At 41.0% G+C, this 17,187-nt stretch overlaps 1 protein-coding gene across 1 annotated transcript in view; it reads right to left on the bottom strand.

The window, feature by feature from the left end:
• Positions 1-209: 209 nt before the first annotated feature.
• The window catches only part of rragd (ras-related GTP binding D), a 62,346-nt gene continuing 45,368 nt past the window's right edge, over positions 210-17,187 (bottom strand). Inside the window, exons 6-7 of the mRNA XM_080042101.1 lie at positions 13,123-13,271; positions 210-862 (exon numbers count right to left, since the gene is read on the bottom strand). Coding sequence (XP_079898227.1) covers positions 708-862; positions 13,123-13,271 — 304 coding nt within the window. The 3' untranslated portion in view covers positions 210-707. The remainder of the gene's footprint in view (positions 863-13,122; positions 13,272-17,187) is intronic.

A 17,187-nucleotide genomic window follows, 5' to 3' on the forward strand; every position in this document is an offset into this window, starting at 1 on the left:
GCCTAATGTCACCCCAACTCTCAAAGACATAAATCCAGTCTGAATGGGGTTTTGAGTCAATTTAATTGATGTCGGCTACAGGCCAAAGTGAATTATTTAAGGGATGTAACGGCCTATAAAATGCCTCTCAGATTGAGTTTAACAGGCGTGGGAGTCCATACGCTACACAGTTAGCATAAGCTCCAGTGTTAGCATGTAGCACTGCAGCTGCTCCTCTCCACACAGACTCAGGAGGGATTTGGTGTCTAAAGGGCCAGGGTTAGGGTTAGGGTTAGGGTTAGCCATGGAGATCAGATGGACATGGAAGTTATTTTACAGTCACATGTACACTATCCAATCATATCTCTATACATTCTAGCCCAGTGTTTTTAACTCCCCTTGTCTATTTTCTTTCCATAGGGTGTCTAGTGAAGTTTAATTTCTTAAATCTTCCTGTGTTGTTTTCTTGGAGCCTTTCTCTGAACCCTTCTTTAGCCAGTGAGTGTTAGTCAGCGTGGCGAAGGACACTTTTCCTCTCTGCTGCCAGACAGACAATTGTCTCTTTATGACAGAAACCATGGAGATGGGAGTCGTATGGGCGAAACAGATTGAGCCATTCCCAGTAAAAGAAAAAAAAAATGTATATTGCTCCTTAGATTAATGACTGAGTGTCCAGGATATGTCATGGTGCAGCTCAGGTCCATCTTAGAGTTAGCAGTCATCAGAGCTCAGTTGTTGGGGTTGCTGTTCACTCCATTGCTCATAGTTAGTTTGCTCCACCTCCTCTGGCTGAGGAGTTTGCGATTTTGTTGGATCTTCACCCGGACATCAAACACCTCCTGGATGGCGTTCTTGAAGCAGTGGAAGTTGTAGTCAATCAGTCCTGGAAGGAGAAAGAGTAGGCAGAGTTGATCAGAAGGTGAATATTATTTATTTAGACATTAAAGCCAAAACCATGACACCATGTAAGCTACTGAGTTTTGATAATTATTCTACATTTTCCTCTGTATGCTTCATTTATAAAGTACTACATGGCTTGGCACCACTCCCACCGTTAGAGTTTATTAAGTACAGACAGACTCGGATCACCAGAGCTGTTGTAAACAGGGACTGTGAGGTTCCTTTTAGAAAAACTGCCTACAGCCATAATGCACTATCTATTAAAGATAGTGCATTATGGAACACACTACCCCCAACTATAAGGGAACGTCCCACTCTGGCCACCTTTAAGAGCCAAGTAAAGGTAACCACCTCTAAATGTATGCTGTACCTTAGTAGTTGTGTATTAAAGCTGGGGTGGAGGATTTGGGGAGAAAATGGCAGTTGGGATAGAGAGTCGAATTCAAATACCTCAACTGCTCCACTTGTTCTCTTTGGTCTCTCCCCTATGGTCCCTTCCTGACACGCTCTACACCAACAACGTTGTGCCAAAGTGTATGGACAGTCCCAACAGCCAATAAGAACAGAGAATCGGAGCCTCGCTCTGATTGGTCAAAGTGTACAGCTCATGTTAACTTTGAAAAATAAATAAATAAATAAGAAACTTGATAAAGGTCCTCTACTGTTTTCACACAAGATCATTTAACGCAGTCAGTCTGACAGATGCCAATGGATGCCTTATGAGAAATAAAGGAGCTTGACAAAAACTAAGGACTGTTAAAATAATAAAATGCTGATATATGAGCCTTTTCTGCTTTGATAGTAACAACATCTGCACGTTTTGTCATCTGTCTTTTGTCTGCCATACTACTAGCCTCCTGCTAGAGAACAACCATCACAGTGAATAACAAGACTAGCTTGAAGATATCGTACGGATCAGAGTTTTAGAAATAAAAGGTTAAGAAGATCTGCATTTGTGACAGGGGAGATGTTTACTGAAAAAAGAGGAGAAGTTATGTTTATTTGTGTTATTGTCCTAAGTGTCATCAAATAAACAGAACAAACCTCAGTGGTGGACATACTTTTAAAATGAAACTATATTGCTGGGAAAACACTTTCAAATAGTCACTAACAAATGTTCATGCTCCAAAAATGAAAACTTATCCAATTATAAAAATGACATTAAAGGCACTACGAGTAAGTCGGCACGTTGGCGACACCTTTGAACAAAAGCGGTAGTATTATTACGACGCCAGCTGTCGTGAAGCTGTTTGCTTGCTCGTGCAGGGCTGCAAGATTCAAATAATCAGGAAGCAATATGGTGCGTGTCCGTGTGTGGACTCATTTCGGCTCGGTGAGAGTGGTGGTGACACAGCATCTACTAATGCCAGTAAGTGCTAAACACTCCTGATTGCAATGAGTTGATGCATTGTCACCTCTCACGGAGCTGAACGAGTCTTTAGTAGGCTACCGCTCATTCATTTAGGAGTAAACACTGCAGTCTAGGTTCACTCCGTGAAATTGTGTAGGCCTATACGTTGCTTGGCAACGCCCTCCCACCCGCCTATCACTCTCCCTTTTTTGCTTTTCTTCATTGCATTTTCTTTTTTTGCTTTGATGGTTCAGCCCCGTTATCAATTATGACGACAAATAACTGTCTCAAACAAGGCTCCCGCTCCCCTGCTAGGGTGACCAGATCGCATTTCCATTACTTTTCACACGTCCCGCAAATTGAGACGTTGTCCCGCATTGTTATTGAAAGTGAGCCCCCCTTTTTAAATGCGTGTTTTATAATCTGGTAGCCTATATATCCGATAGCTGTGTGGAGACAGCAGTCTGTGAGTGTGCGTCTCTCCGTTTGTCTCTGTGTGTGTGTATCGCACTGTCGGGGGGCTGCTGGGCTCAGTGGCTCTGTGAAGGTGCTGCCTGCTTCGGCATTTCCTTTCTGTTACTTCAAAATAAAAGCCAACTCACGTTTGTCAAGTGAAATGCTTATGTGAAGCCAGTGAAATGCTTTTAATGTGAAGCCGCAGCCTTAACTCTATTTGTTTAACAGTAGCTAACTTAACTGCTGCGCGCTGATCTAAAGATAGTGTTTTTTAATATAGAAAGCCGTGTCTCTGGCATTACTGGTGGTGACACGAGTTTATTTTGCTAAAGAAAACGGCACTTTGTCCCGCACAAACGTAGTCTTTGTCCCACATCTGGTGAATTGGGATCTGGTCTCCCTATCCCCTTCCCTCACCTGCAGCCATAGGCTTCTCAAATCGCGTTCCTGCGCCACACTGAAATCTGCGACCAATGCGGATATGTGACCATAGAGCATGCACGCGTGAACCGAAAATCGGACTGGGTGTACGACCAGATCAAATGCAGTAATAAAAACTATATAAAAACGTCTTTCTTTGCACTGATGGACTTGTTTGCTGTTAAAGGTAATTTATGATTATGAGAGGAAACATGAGGCTGTTTAAAAGATATTTAAAAGTTACTCGTTGCCGCTTTAACATAATGATAACATGTTGTGCATACAAATTGGAAATGATGTCGACTATATAGAGGTAGAGGATGCCAGATCCAAGAGATGCCAACAACAATCTCTATTTATATGCAAGTTTATATTGGATCACCTTAGGGACGGTCAAAACACAATATGTGCCAATACAATTAAAAAAAAATTAATTAAGAAAGTTGAATGCAGCAAAGTAAATTTGAGCGAAAGAGATCCTGGAACAGCATAGACTGTGCTCCCCTGACTTTGCAAACACATCTATTAACTTTCATTTAACCTTTATTTATGCTGGGGAGATCGTTGAGGGGTGACCATTTCCAATGACGTTGAGTCAAAAGCAAAATTCAACAACACAAACACAATGTACAATGCAAATCCCTCAAATACACTACGAGTCAAAACCATTGAAAATATACACAGCAATGTAGAATGGCTGCAATTAAAATGAAATGGGTGAAAGTACAATATAGCCTAATTAAAACAGTTACAGGTAGAGTTTGGTTAAAGGATATGAAGGTATTTTATTTTAATGTGTTGCTGTAAGTTGTTCCAGGAGTCAGGGGCACTGAAGCTGAAAGCTGTCTTTCTCCTATTTCTCTACAGACGTAAGGCTGAACACTAGATGATGTCCAGGACACTGTTGTTTTGACATTGTTTTGTTTCTCTTTTCAATAGTGTTATGTGCTACATTTGTTCTTGCTTTATGTTACTTTTCTATTTGCTTGTTGTAATTTTTCCTAATGAATATAAATACAGGAAACCAAAAAACCATTGCCAGTCTATGAGCGTTATTATTACTGGTTTCTATAGCAACACAAAGCAGACATTCCCTGCGTTCCAAATCACATACTCTTTCTTTTTACTACATACACTACATACTAAAGTACAGAAGAGTTTTAGGGCCACAGGAGAGAGAAAAAATCAGATAAGGAAGTTTTTTTTTCATTATGTTGAGAAATGTCAAGAATACAGACGAATACTCCAAAATGCTATTGGAGTTAGTGGGGCATTTATGTACTTTTAGTATACTACAATTGATGTGCATGTATTGGGACATCCTAAATCTTTTTTTGGCAAACTAAATAGCAGGGAAGTATGGGTATTGGAACGCTGATAGAGATATGCTAAACAACAGGTCAGAAACAAGTCTACCTGGGCAACACAAATTATTGACACTATGGGCCCAATTTGGACATTTTCACTTAGGGGTGTACTCACTTTTGTTGCCAGCAGTTTAGACATTAATGGCTGTGTGTCGAGTTATTTTGAGGGGACAGTACATTTACACTGTTATATAAGCTGTACACTGACTACTTAACATTGTAACAAAGTGTCATTTATTCAGTGTTGTTCCATAAAAAGATATAATTAAATATTTGAAAAAATTTGAGGGGTGTACTCACTTTTGTGAGATACTGTATGTCTGTGGGACATTAGCATGGTGCTGCTGTCAACAGCCTTGAAATATTTAAGATGCTGACTATACTGATCTATCTGTATGTGATGACTCTCTGTCATTTAGACTAAGCTGTGTTTTATATTACTGTTCCTTACTGCTTTGTTTAGACATGACAGAACCATTTAGTACAATATCACGATGTGTGTGATATTCACTACCTGGATCATGGAGGGAGTCACTGCCAGGCAACAGCTGGGATTAATATTAGACACAGTTTATCATAAATTTGATTTTGAATTGATCGGCAGGCCTTCTAAGGTCATTGCAAAAAAATCGAGTATTATCTCTCTATTTATCCACACAGAAAATGAAATCAGTTTGAATAAACTCTGAACCCGTGACAGAGCAGATCTTAAGATGATGAGGAGATATATCCTTCCTCTCAGATCAAATCACTCTTAAAAACGAATTTCCCTTTACTGTTCACCCACCAGACAAGAGAGATTACCCAGGCTAAAACAAGATCTATTTCTTTCACATCTTTCTGTGAGAAATCTAATTATATTTTTACAATAACACGTTAAGTTAAGGGTCAGGCAATTTAGCAAGCTGTCAGAGGCTGCTCTTCAGTTTGAAAGCACATCTTACACTCTGAGTCACACACGCGTCTCAACATGACCTGAGATTACTTTATCAGACAAAGTGGCCTCACTTAACCAGACTGCTCAACTTGACTCATCCCCATGCAATCACCACAGCACTGTGAGAAAAGAGGTTAGAGTACTGCATCAAGTATAGGAGGACATCCAAAGGTTGTAGGCTCACACCTGTCATCCTTTCATATAACTGGGGAACAATGTGTTATGAACCGTCCAGAGCTCTTAGGTTGTCTGGGACAGGTCTACTCTCTGTCCCCCAGAGTTAGGACTAAACAAGGAGAAGCAGCTTTTAGTTTTTATGCACCAAATCTCTGGAACAAACTCCCAGAAAACTTGAGGTCTGCTGCAACTCTCAGAGCTCTTTTAAATCAAGTCTGAAGACTTTTCTGTTTCCCTTTTAACCTGCAATTTTAATTTAATTTAAATGTTTCTTATTTCTATTCTTATTTTTTTTATTCACTTTTCTAATGTCTATTCTATACTTATTTTAATCTTGATGTATTTCATGCCCCTGTAAAGCACTTGGCCTTGCGTCTGAATTGTGCTATATAAATAAACTTGCCTTGCATTGCATTGCCTTGCCTTGCCTTCTTTAGTAACGAACAGTATCTTTTTCTTTTTCTTGGTTGTATTCGGTCAGGTACTTTTTACACTGTCTCGTGTACTTTTATATGTCGTGTGTCGACCTGCGACCAAAGCATTGAAGATTCAAATCATTGAAACCTGGGTAGTCTGGTTTGTGGGCTGAAGAACAAAGAAATGCTCTTCACTCCATCAATAGCCAGTACCTTTCAGTGAAGTACCCAGCAGCAGCCCTGCCAGCTCAATCATTAAAGCAAACACGCGCAAACCCACTGAATACCCATTCTTCCTGTCTGACTTCCAAAGGGATCAAATTCAAACGCATTGATGTTGTTTAGTCAGTCTACTTGGCAAGATGACACGTCTATTTGTATATAATCTTTGGAACGCAGAGGCAATCTGCATAGATGAGCAAAACTAAATTAATTTAAGTGGACTGAAAATAAATCACATCGACATCAAATTAAACCAAATGAATAATAAAAGAGTTTCAGTTTCATTACACTGGGGTAATACATTCTACTCATGGTATCAAAGGCTTTGGGATACAGAATACAACATTTCGTCATGATAGATTAGGGTAGAATTGGTGGTTGGTGTATAGTGCTGCTCCCAGTCTAAAGGGGATGTAACACATGGTGTGCTAAATACATGACATAACATACAGTATACATTCTAGAATGTCTATGTCTAGGTCCTAACAACATTTCAAATTCAAACCTCTGGTGCAGACAGACAGGAACTTAATAGACAAAACAGACAGTGTGCTTGTTGAGACAATGTGGCATCAATATAGTGATTGGTTTCTTGTACAAATGTCGGTAACAATGTCAATACAAATGAAATAACCTCCTTTTTTTCATTTACCAAAAGCAAAAGTTCTAAAGTTTTAAATGTGTCCAAACAAAGGTATCTGTACAATAACTTTTTTCAAAACATAGTTTGCAATTAGCAAAATGATTATTAAAATCGAGAACTATCTGATCAAAGAATGAGTCCAAGCTGGCAGTAGATTACATTGTTATATACTGTGTGCTCTTTTCCCTGCTCCACTGTCTGTTGGCCGTCGGTTTATGCTTTTGCTATCGGTTATAATTCATTCAACTTTGATTTTAAGAATCTTTGTCTTCATAATTCCAGGCTCTGAATACGACAACACTCTTGGCCAGCGTTGCTGAAGCCAAGCAGAAGCACCAATCAGAGTGCTAGAGAATTCACAACAGCTTCACTGTTAGAGTTGAGAATGAAATATGCTGCCATAGCGGATCACTTCCCCTGAAAACCAGACAGGAATGGTTAAAGACGACCTATGATGCTTTTTGACTTTTATGACCTATAAACGTTGTTATGATGATTCATAGTCATGCTTAACCATACTAAATTATCAAATAATGACTTACATGCATTTTGACGTATTCCCTGCTGACCGTCTGGGGTGTCTGTGCAGAGCACTAAACACTATTCTAGCCAGTCGAGAAGTCACGTGTTCAAAGCGGTCTACCCTTTGTAACTTTGTGACGTCGCATGTAACTTTGTGAAGTCACCACGCGGATGTTTCCATGTATGGTAATGCTGTCACTTCCCTGTTCGCGTCTGCCTCGCGTCTGCCTCGCGCCCTTATAGGTCCATGCTCGCGCTTCCCGCCACTGAAAGTGTTCCGGAAGGAAGGTAACCAATCACAACGGAGTGGGGTTTGCAGGAGGGGGGAGGGGAGTGGAGATTGCCGAAGCACAGGCGGAGGCAGCGGAGATGGCCGATGCACACACACTCAAGTGTTGACAGGACGTGCTGGATCGCCAAAATAAGAGAAAGAGCTTCCCGAAAATCTACATAGTTTTTTGTGAAGTGATTCGTGTCAGGTTGCTCTATAGCAGTGTAAAACAAGACATTAAGACCAGAAAAGTAGTATAATAGGTCCTCTTTAATGGATTTGAGCCCTTTGTTTTCCATTTCACACAATTTTGTTTAAGTTCTGTGGATTTTCTTGCTGAGGTGTGAACAAGTTAATTCTGCACACAAGCTAGTTCCAGAAGAACCAGATACTAGCCCCTTTTACACAGCCAGTGAAAGCCGGGAATATGCCGGCCTTTCGGCCCTCCGCCCTGCTGTTTAAATGCGACCGTTGCGGAACGAGGGAAGAAAGGTGCGAGTGATTGTTCCGGGAATTTTACTACCTCGGGGGGTAGTAAGATTCCCGACACAATCAGTTCCGCCTCTCTGTTTAAATGCTCCAGCTTGTTGTTGCGGAACAGGGGGGTGTTTGACGTTCCATAGCCTACGTTCTAAACATGCGACCATGTTAGCAGTTGAAGGACGTGTGTTTAACATTAATCACGGCGGCCTGATGTCCCGTAAAAATCACCAAATAAAAGGAACGGCGTATAATCTATCTGATCATAAGGTCCGCTGCTCAATCCAAACCCCCGCGCTTCATTTTGCAGAGTGTATGAGTCTATTTCTGCCCAGTAGAAGTTGTACAATGGAAAAGCTAGGCTAGGCTAAGCTAGGCTAGGCTAAGCGGCTGCTACCGGATCGCCGCCACTATTATTATCCTAAATCTGAGCGTATATCCACACTTTATTTCTGCCTACAGTAACGTGACTTCACACACTGTGTGTATGTGTATGTGTGTCTGATTGGCAGATCTCTGCTCTCACAAAGAGACTCGCTTACAGCCAACCTGTCACACAAACACACACACAGACACAGAGGTGAAGCGGATTGATTTTGTCAGTTTTGACGTGTGTTTATCATTAATCACGGCGGCCTGATGTCCCGTAAAAATCACCAAATAAAAGGAATGGCGTATAATCTACACTGTAAACAATTGCTGTAAATTTACAGCAGGATTTCAACAGCATTTACCTGTTATTTATAAAAACAGCATTTAACTGTTAAAATAAAAGGCAGTCTGTTAAATTACAGTCCTTTGCTGTTATTTTACGGAACGGTAATGTTTTTCAAAAATACTGAACTTTCCTGTTAATTTACCATCAAACTTGACATGAGCTGCCTGCACATGTGAAGCTTATACAGTTTTCTTCATTAATCCTCATCCATCCACATCTTAACTAATAAGTGTTGTTTACTGTATATCCTCTGGTTAAGTTTACTTAAAGTTGAGTTATATCTACTTGGAAATGGAAAGTGCAGTTAACATAATTAAACCAAGTTAGTCTTACTTAAAGCGGCAACGAGTAACTTTTAAATATCTTTTAAACAGCCTCATGTTTCCTCTCATAATCATAAATTACCTTTAACAGCAAACGAGACCATCAGTGCAAAGAAAGACGTTTTTATATAGTTTTTATTACTGCATTTGATCTGGTCGTACACCCAGTCCGATTTTCGGTTCGCTCGTGCAGGCTCTATGGTCACATATCCGTATTGGTCACAGATTTCAGTGTGGCGCAGTTACGCGATTTGAGAAGCCTATCCCTCCAGGTGAGGGAAGGGGAGCGGGAGCCTTGTTTGAGACGGTTGTTTGTCGTCATAATGACTGATAACGGGGCTGAACCATAAAAGAAAAAAAAGAAAATGCAATGAAGAAAAGCGAAAAGGGAGAGTGATAGTCGGGCGGGAGGGCGTTGCCAAGCAACGTATACACAATTTCACGCAGCGAACGTAGACTGCAGTGTTTACTCCTAAATGAATGAGCGGTAGCCTACTAAAACAAAGTTTACTTTGCCTCACCAGCATCATCAGATGACCATTATTCATCTGAAATAGTCATTATTTACAACATAAACACATTACCTCATCGTGATCCATTCTAACTAACTGCCATCTCTTGTTCATTCGCTTTGTGTGGGGACACGGACTCGTTCAGCTCCGTGAGAGGTGACAATGCATCAACTCATTGCAATCAGGTGTGTTTAGCACTTACTGGCATTAGTTGATGCTGTGTCACCCATAGACTCACGGAGCCGAAAAGAGTCCGGTGCCCTCACACTTTGCTTTCAACACACGGACACGCACCATATTGCTTCCTGATTATTTGAATCTGAACGCCCTGCACGAGCTAGAAAACAGCTGGCGTCGTAATAATACTACCGCTTTTGTTCAAAGGTGTCGCCAACGTGCCGACTTACTCGTAGTGGCTTTAACTGAAGAGTTGTGTTTACTCAGTAGAATTAAGGAAACGGATTGCCTTAGATAAATCAAGTAAGCACAACAAAGTGTATTGTAGAGACGCCCCCTTTCCCACAATGACTTGCAGTGGACTAAATGTTTGTTATGTTGCTATTTGCACCCTCAGTAAAGGGGATGTTTCACTCCATTACCTCACTATGCATTTTGTTTAAATAAAACATTTCTGTGTGAACTAACTGTTATTTTTGGTTATAACAAACGGTTTGTGGACATCTTAAACAAGATCCCTAGTTCAACTCAGGAGACAATTTACAATAGAAATTAATCATTCCATTGAACTTAATATATTGTAAAAAGTGTCTTGAAGTAACAAACAGAAGCTGCTCTCTGTGTTTAGCATTTGAACAAATAGGGGACATAGTAAATTTACATATGCAATGAAACAGATCTGCCCAATGAAATATAACATCCCCTTCGCTCACGGTGCAAACAACATAAACATTTAGTCCAGGTTCATCCCTTTTTTCATTAACAGTATAATCCTGTCAATTTTAGTGACAGTCAAATAATGTTAATTTAACAGTAAGAAAATGGCAACCCTGCTGCCAGTTGATTACTGTTTTTACTGAAAAAACAGGTTCATACAGTTTTCTTCATTAACAGCATAATCCTGTCAATTTTATTGACAGTCATATAATGTTAATTTAACAGTAAGAAAATGGCAACCCTGCTGCCAGTTGATTAATGTTTTTTACAGGGAAATTTCTTACAGTGTAGCTGGTCATAAGGTCCGCTGCTCAATCCAAACCCCCGCGCTTCATTTTGCAGAGTGTATGAGTCTATTTCTGCCCAGGGGAAGTTGTACAATGGGAAAGCTAGGCTAGGCTAAGCCACACACACACACACACACACACACACACACACACACACACACACACACACACACACACACACACACACACACACACACACACACACACACACACACACACACACACACACACACACACACACACACACACACACACACACACACACACACACAGACACAGACACAGAGGTGAAGAGGATTGATTTTGTCAGTTTGGTTAACAGTCCCAGTGATGTTGGACTCAGCGCGTAGCGAGATCAACTGGCACATCGTGGGGACAGTAAAATACGGCCCTCTTACTGCAAGCTCCAGCACTTCTGCTCTCAATTCACCTGCCAGTGTTGTTGTTGTAAAGCAGCTGACCGGCGCGGCGCTAAATGTTTACGTCACACCTGACGCTGTTTACAAGCACCTCTTTCATTCCGGAACGCTGTGTAAAAGGAGCTACTGATGCGCCAGCTGATTGCTTGGTTCTGTGTAAATAACACAGAAGCAAGCAAAGCCGGCATATTGGAGTGATGTTGTTCCGTCAATATGCCGCAATCTCTGTGTAAAAGGGGCTACTGTTTAAGCAGAGCACCAGCCGTCAGTCACACATCATTGTCTTATGTCATTGAGACAATGTGAGTTGTCATTCAAAAGAAAAAAAGTAGGACATTTACTTCCAGGACCAGAGCCAAAAATAGCCCCTCCCATTGTGCAGCCCTATATGGAGTCCTGACATGCCCTGCGTTCAAATACCCATACTTCCCTACTATTTAGTATGCCAGAAAACAATTTAGGATGTCCCAATACATGAAAGTCAATTGTAATATGCTGAAAATAGTAAATACATCAATGTCCCACTAACTCAATAGCATTTTGGAGTATTCGTGTTTATTCTTCACATTTCTTGACATAATGAAAATTAAATCTTCCTTATCTGATTTTTTTCTCTTCTGGTGCCCTTAAACATGGTGTGTGAGCTGACTAGAAACCAATGGTTGACAAAAGTATTGACCTCAAGTACTTAACTCACAAGTGTAGATACTCACGGTCAAATATTACCCAACTACAAGTGAAAGATTCCCAGTCAAATTCACTACAATCAAAGTACCAGAATATTTGCTTTTTAAAGGATTCAAAGATGTCTGCTTGATTTAGTCAAAGGATTAACATAGGACTCGGGTTCCAACAAGACTACTGGATCAAACTGAGAAGTGAAGTGACACATATTTCACTCAACTTATAACGTTATTAATTAACATCTGGATTATCGTTCATCACATACATGTACAATCGTGACAACAATCGAAAGTCTTGCGTGTGGACAATTGTATTTTACACATTGAAAAATCGACTGCCGACTTCAAAGCTTTACTTAGCATGGAAGCAACGAGTTAACGACAAGCTTCCTTTTAAAATGTAGTGGAGTCACAAGTCACATTTTGGTTTTGAAATGTAGTTGTAGTTAGAGTGAAAGTCACACGTTTTCAAAAGAGCAGTAAAGTACAGATACTCAAACAAATATAATTAAAGCTGGGGTGGGTAACTTCTTCACTGTAATATTTTGCAAAAATGTCATATTAGCCATTAAGCTACATGTAGGTGAAGTGGTCTGAGAATATCTACTCATCACTTTGCTCTCCCCTGCCTCTGTGTGCCGCCCCCAAAAATTGCCACCGCTCATGTACACTTTGACCAATCAGAGCGAGGCTCCGATTCTCCGTTCTTATTGGCTGTTGGGACTGTCCATTCACTTTAGCACTGACGTTGTTGCGTCAGTGGCGTGAGCGTTCACGACCCTAGCAGTCTGACAGTTTGGCACTACGGCAGCCAACAAACAGCAATGCCTACCATCAACGGCCCCTAAAGGTCCTATTTCTCGTTTAACAACAACTGCTTACACCACTAAGACAGCAAGGATACGAGGAAAGACACTAGTTGAAAAGACATGAACGTGCATAACTGTCGTTGGGAGGGAGGAGCTACAGCAGGTAGAGCGTGTCAGGGAGGGACCAGAGAGAACACAAGTGGAGTGGTTGAGGTATTTGGATTCAAATCTCTATCCCAACTGCTATTTTCTCCCAAATCATATACACCAGCTTTAAGTTGAGTACTCGTATATTGACTTTGTTACTTTCCACCAGTGCTGTAGAGACACACTGACCTTTCCTCTCAAAGCTTTCCTTGCGCAGGAAGCAGACCACGGCCAGGAACTTGGTCACCTCCTTCAGGTACATGACTGTGGTGTTGTTGAGGTGGATGATGGCCATGGACTCCTGGTCATAGGGTAAACCAGCTTCACTGTCTGTCAGACTGCAGGAGAGGAGAGAGAGAACAACCTGGAAATAAATAATCATTCTTGTCCATATAATTGTATATATTATATATCATTTCATCAGCACTGCTGTGTTTCTCTTCGGCACTCGGCCTGCGGCCTCGTGCCTACGACCGAATCACAGCAGTGCTGATATAGAGCGACAACATGCTCCCTCTCGTGTCCTATTGCTTAAATAACATCGTTTATAGGTCATAAAAGTCGAGAAAGTACAATAGGTCCTCTTTAACCAGGTCAAATTCATTGAGATTAAAATCTATTTTTCTAAGTATGACCTGACCAAGAAAGCAGCACAATGAAAAATAAGCACAATTAACATACACACATTCACATACAATTCTCATACACCGCGTTTAGCATCCAATTACTATACAATCTTAGCCTGGAAATCCAGACCTGCCGCTAGGCGCTGGCAAATTAAATTTGCTGCGACTGTTGGTCTGGACATCCTCCATTGAAGCTCATTAACTATGTCAAGAAATCCAATCAAATCGTTCTTTCTGATATGGGCGGGCCAGAGCCCTATGTATGGTGCTCAGGCGTGCTCAGGGGCGGACGTAACCGTATGACGACAGTGCGCCGTCGAAGCCATGATAGTAAACATCAAAGATGGCTGCGGATATGTTGTTTGGGTTTGAGACTGCTTTGGCCTCGACCCTTAATGATTTGGAAGACGGCACTCAAATCTTTCATTAGCAAGTAAGAGGAATGTTCTGTTTTGCCGACTGACCACGGCAAAAGTTTAATATATATATAACAGTTAATCCCGCTGTTCACTAAACAAACGTGACTTAATACGCTACCTTGTTCATTGCTCTGATTGGTTGTTGTGCTATCCAATTGCGTGCAGTGGCATTTGATTGCACGAGTAGGAGCCGCCCCTTGAGTTGGGAATTACTATTGATCGTGGCCAGACCCTCTATCGTTCTAGATATGGGTCTGGATTCCCAGGCTGGAAGAAGTGATAAGAGCGCTTTAAAGACAAGCTGGGAGTCAGATCATTTGAACTTCTAGCAGAGTAGGACATAGAATAAACTGAGCACAGTTTTCACCTGTAGTTTATGCTGTTTTTACAAATTAAGAAAAAAAAACATTTTACAAAATGTCAACCCCATGGAGCTCATTTTAAAGTTTACATACACAAGTAAAAAAAAAGGGTCCGACTACAGAATCCTTTGAATCTAAATGCAATAGGTCAAAAGCACAGGACCGGAGTGGTGCCAAGAAAGTAATCAGTTGTCAAAAAGTCATTTCAGTGGGAAAAAAGGCATCTCAGCAGGTGAAAGGGACTGGGTGTGCTCCAATCAGTCCTACAGCAGCTGAACACAGAGCACTGGGTCTTCAAGCTTTACCAGGATGAAATAACCTTTGCAGATAGTCATGTTTTGGCACACCCACAACAAAGTATTTCCCAACATTTGATACATTTGCACTTGAAAAGATTCAAAATGCCCTGAAACGTATTTCACATGGGGCCAGAAAGAAAGAAAGAAAAAAGCTGTGTAGTTTCCTACCCTGGCCCAATGTAGCATTAACTCTTACCACTGGATCACAAAAAAACTAAGGATTTCTAAAGTACTATAGTTCTTTCATAACAGGGCTTCAAACAGTATGTGAATACTAAACATCTGACCCCCCTAGCTCAGGATGGAGAAAACAACAACACAACAGATTAACAGAACTTCTGTTCTTTTTTTTACAATTTAATCTTGTGTTCATTTTGAATCTTCTTTCCCCCCCTGAGCTAAACACACTCTCCTAGTTGATTTCAGCAGTGTGGACTGGAACAATGGAGAGTCTTTTCAAACAGCCCCAAGGTCTGCAGTGAGGTGCTGAGCAATTGTCAAAAAAACCTTCTATGCCTCACACACAAACAACTAAATGCAGCTGCATCCCAGCCAGGGACATGACTGAAAAGAAGAAAAAAAACTTGAACCATAAAAAAAAAAACACCTCTGGTTGGCAGTGAACTGTGTTGAACACAAGTGAAACAGTGACGCTCTTATACAGCCAGAGATCAAACCTGTTTATATACGTGAATTAATTTAGGACGATCATGGTGCGTCTGTATTACTATATAGCAGAGCTTTATGTTGCTCTAATTATTGCTCATATCATAGTTTGCCCCTGGTGAGCTTTCCTTATAAGCCCCCCCACACATTTCTGAGCTGACTCCAGCACACACTCCTATCTCTGTCCATATGGAAGATATATCTGTTGTGTTTTATGGTGTATCATTTTGTATTTCAATGAATGTGTGCAAACCAAAAAGATGAATGAAATAAAAAAAATTAACAGTTTAAAGTTTCAGAACCTTTGGAATTGGAATAACTTCCAACCAACAATTAGCCTAGAAATCCAGAGCCACATCTTGAACGACATATGGGTCAGGCAACGATCAATAGACCTTCCCAACTCAAGGGGCGGCTCCTACTCATGCATTTCAAATACCACTGCACGCAATTGGATAGCACTATGACCAATCAGAGCATTGAACAAGGTGATGTATTAAGCCCCGTCCGTTTAGCGAACAGCAAGGTTAACTGGTAAATTAAACTTTTGCCGTGGTCGGTCGGCAAAACAGAACATTTCTCTTACTTGCTAATGAAAGATTTGAGTGCCGTCTTCCAAATCATTAAGGGTCGAGGCCAAAGCCGTTTCAAAATCAAGCAACGTATCCACAGCCATCTTTGATGTTTACTATCACGGCTTCGACGTCGCATGCACAGCACTGTCTTCATCCGGTTACGTCCGCCCCAGAGCACATAAGGCTCTGGCCCGCCCATATCAGATAGAACCCAGTGAAACGTAGCTCATAATTTTCTGACATATTTAATGAGCTACAATGGATAGTGTCCAGACCAACAGGTGCAGCAAATTAAATTTGCCAGCAGCAGGTCTGGAGTTCCAGGCTACTCAACCATATCTACAGTATGTAGCTGGGAAGAACTAGAAAGAAGAAATGAATTATTCTTTACACATTAGCAATCAATCCACACTTTATAAGGTCAAATAGACAGGACACCAAGCTGAGCATTTATTAGTTTTAAATAGAGCTCTGATCTGAACCTGAGGCAGTGCTGGCAACACACACACACACACACACACACACACACACACACACACACACACACACACACACACACACACACACACACACACACACACACACACACACACACACACACACACACACACACACACACACACACACACACACACACACACACACACACACACACACACACACACACACACACACACACACACACACACACACACACACACACACATCCTGCAGTAGAAACATGATAACCATCATCTTTATACAGCAGATGTTGGATTAAATGCAATTATCAAAATGAATAGAAATGCTCTCTCATACATAATCTCCTGTTTTCATGCATTGGCCTAGAGATGATGACATACGTAGGCTAAGAATAGGTGCAGATTGGGGACAGCTAAAGAAGAGAAACACGCATAGCTAATGTGAGCTCAGTCAGTGAGATGGGAATGTATCATTGTCAACGTAAAAAAAAAAAGAATAAAAAGGAAACCATTGCATTGCACTGACAAAAGGCTTGGCTCAGTTTTTTTGGCCAAATTATATTTTAGTCGCATTTGAGCTTTCCAAAAGTGTGGCATGCCAGGTTTGGTCACAAAACAGGTGTCATTAATTAAATGAGGGTGAAAAAAGACTCCAGTCAGTAAAGCCTTCTAATTACAGACAGTATCCCAGCTGTTTAGTGATGATAGCAGGTGATGGCAGCCTCCTGTACAACAATCTGCTGATTTATGTGAGCATGGTCCTACAAGGCTTCCATACTTGTTTTTAGCACTGAACAATTCACAGCAAACGAGACCATCAGTGCAAAGAATGCTATTTTTATATAG

The sequence above is a fragment of the Ammodytes marinus genome (genome assembly GCF_949987685.1).
Source record: "Ammodytes marinus genome assembly, chromosome: 15".
In the NCBI taxonomy this organism is placed as follows: Eukaryota; Metazoa; Chordata; class Actinopteri; order Uranoscopiformes; family Ammodytidae; genus Ammodytes; species Ammodytes marinus.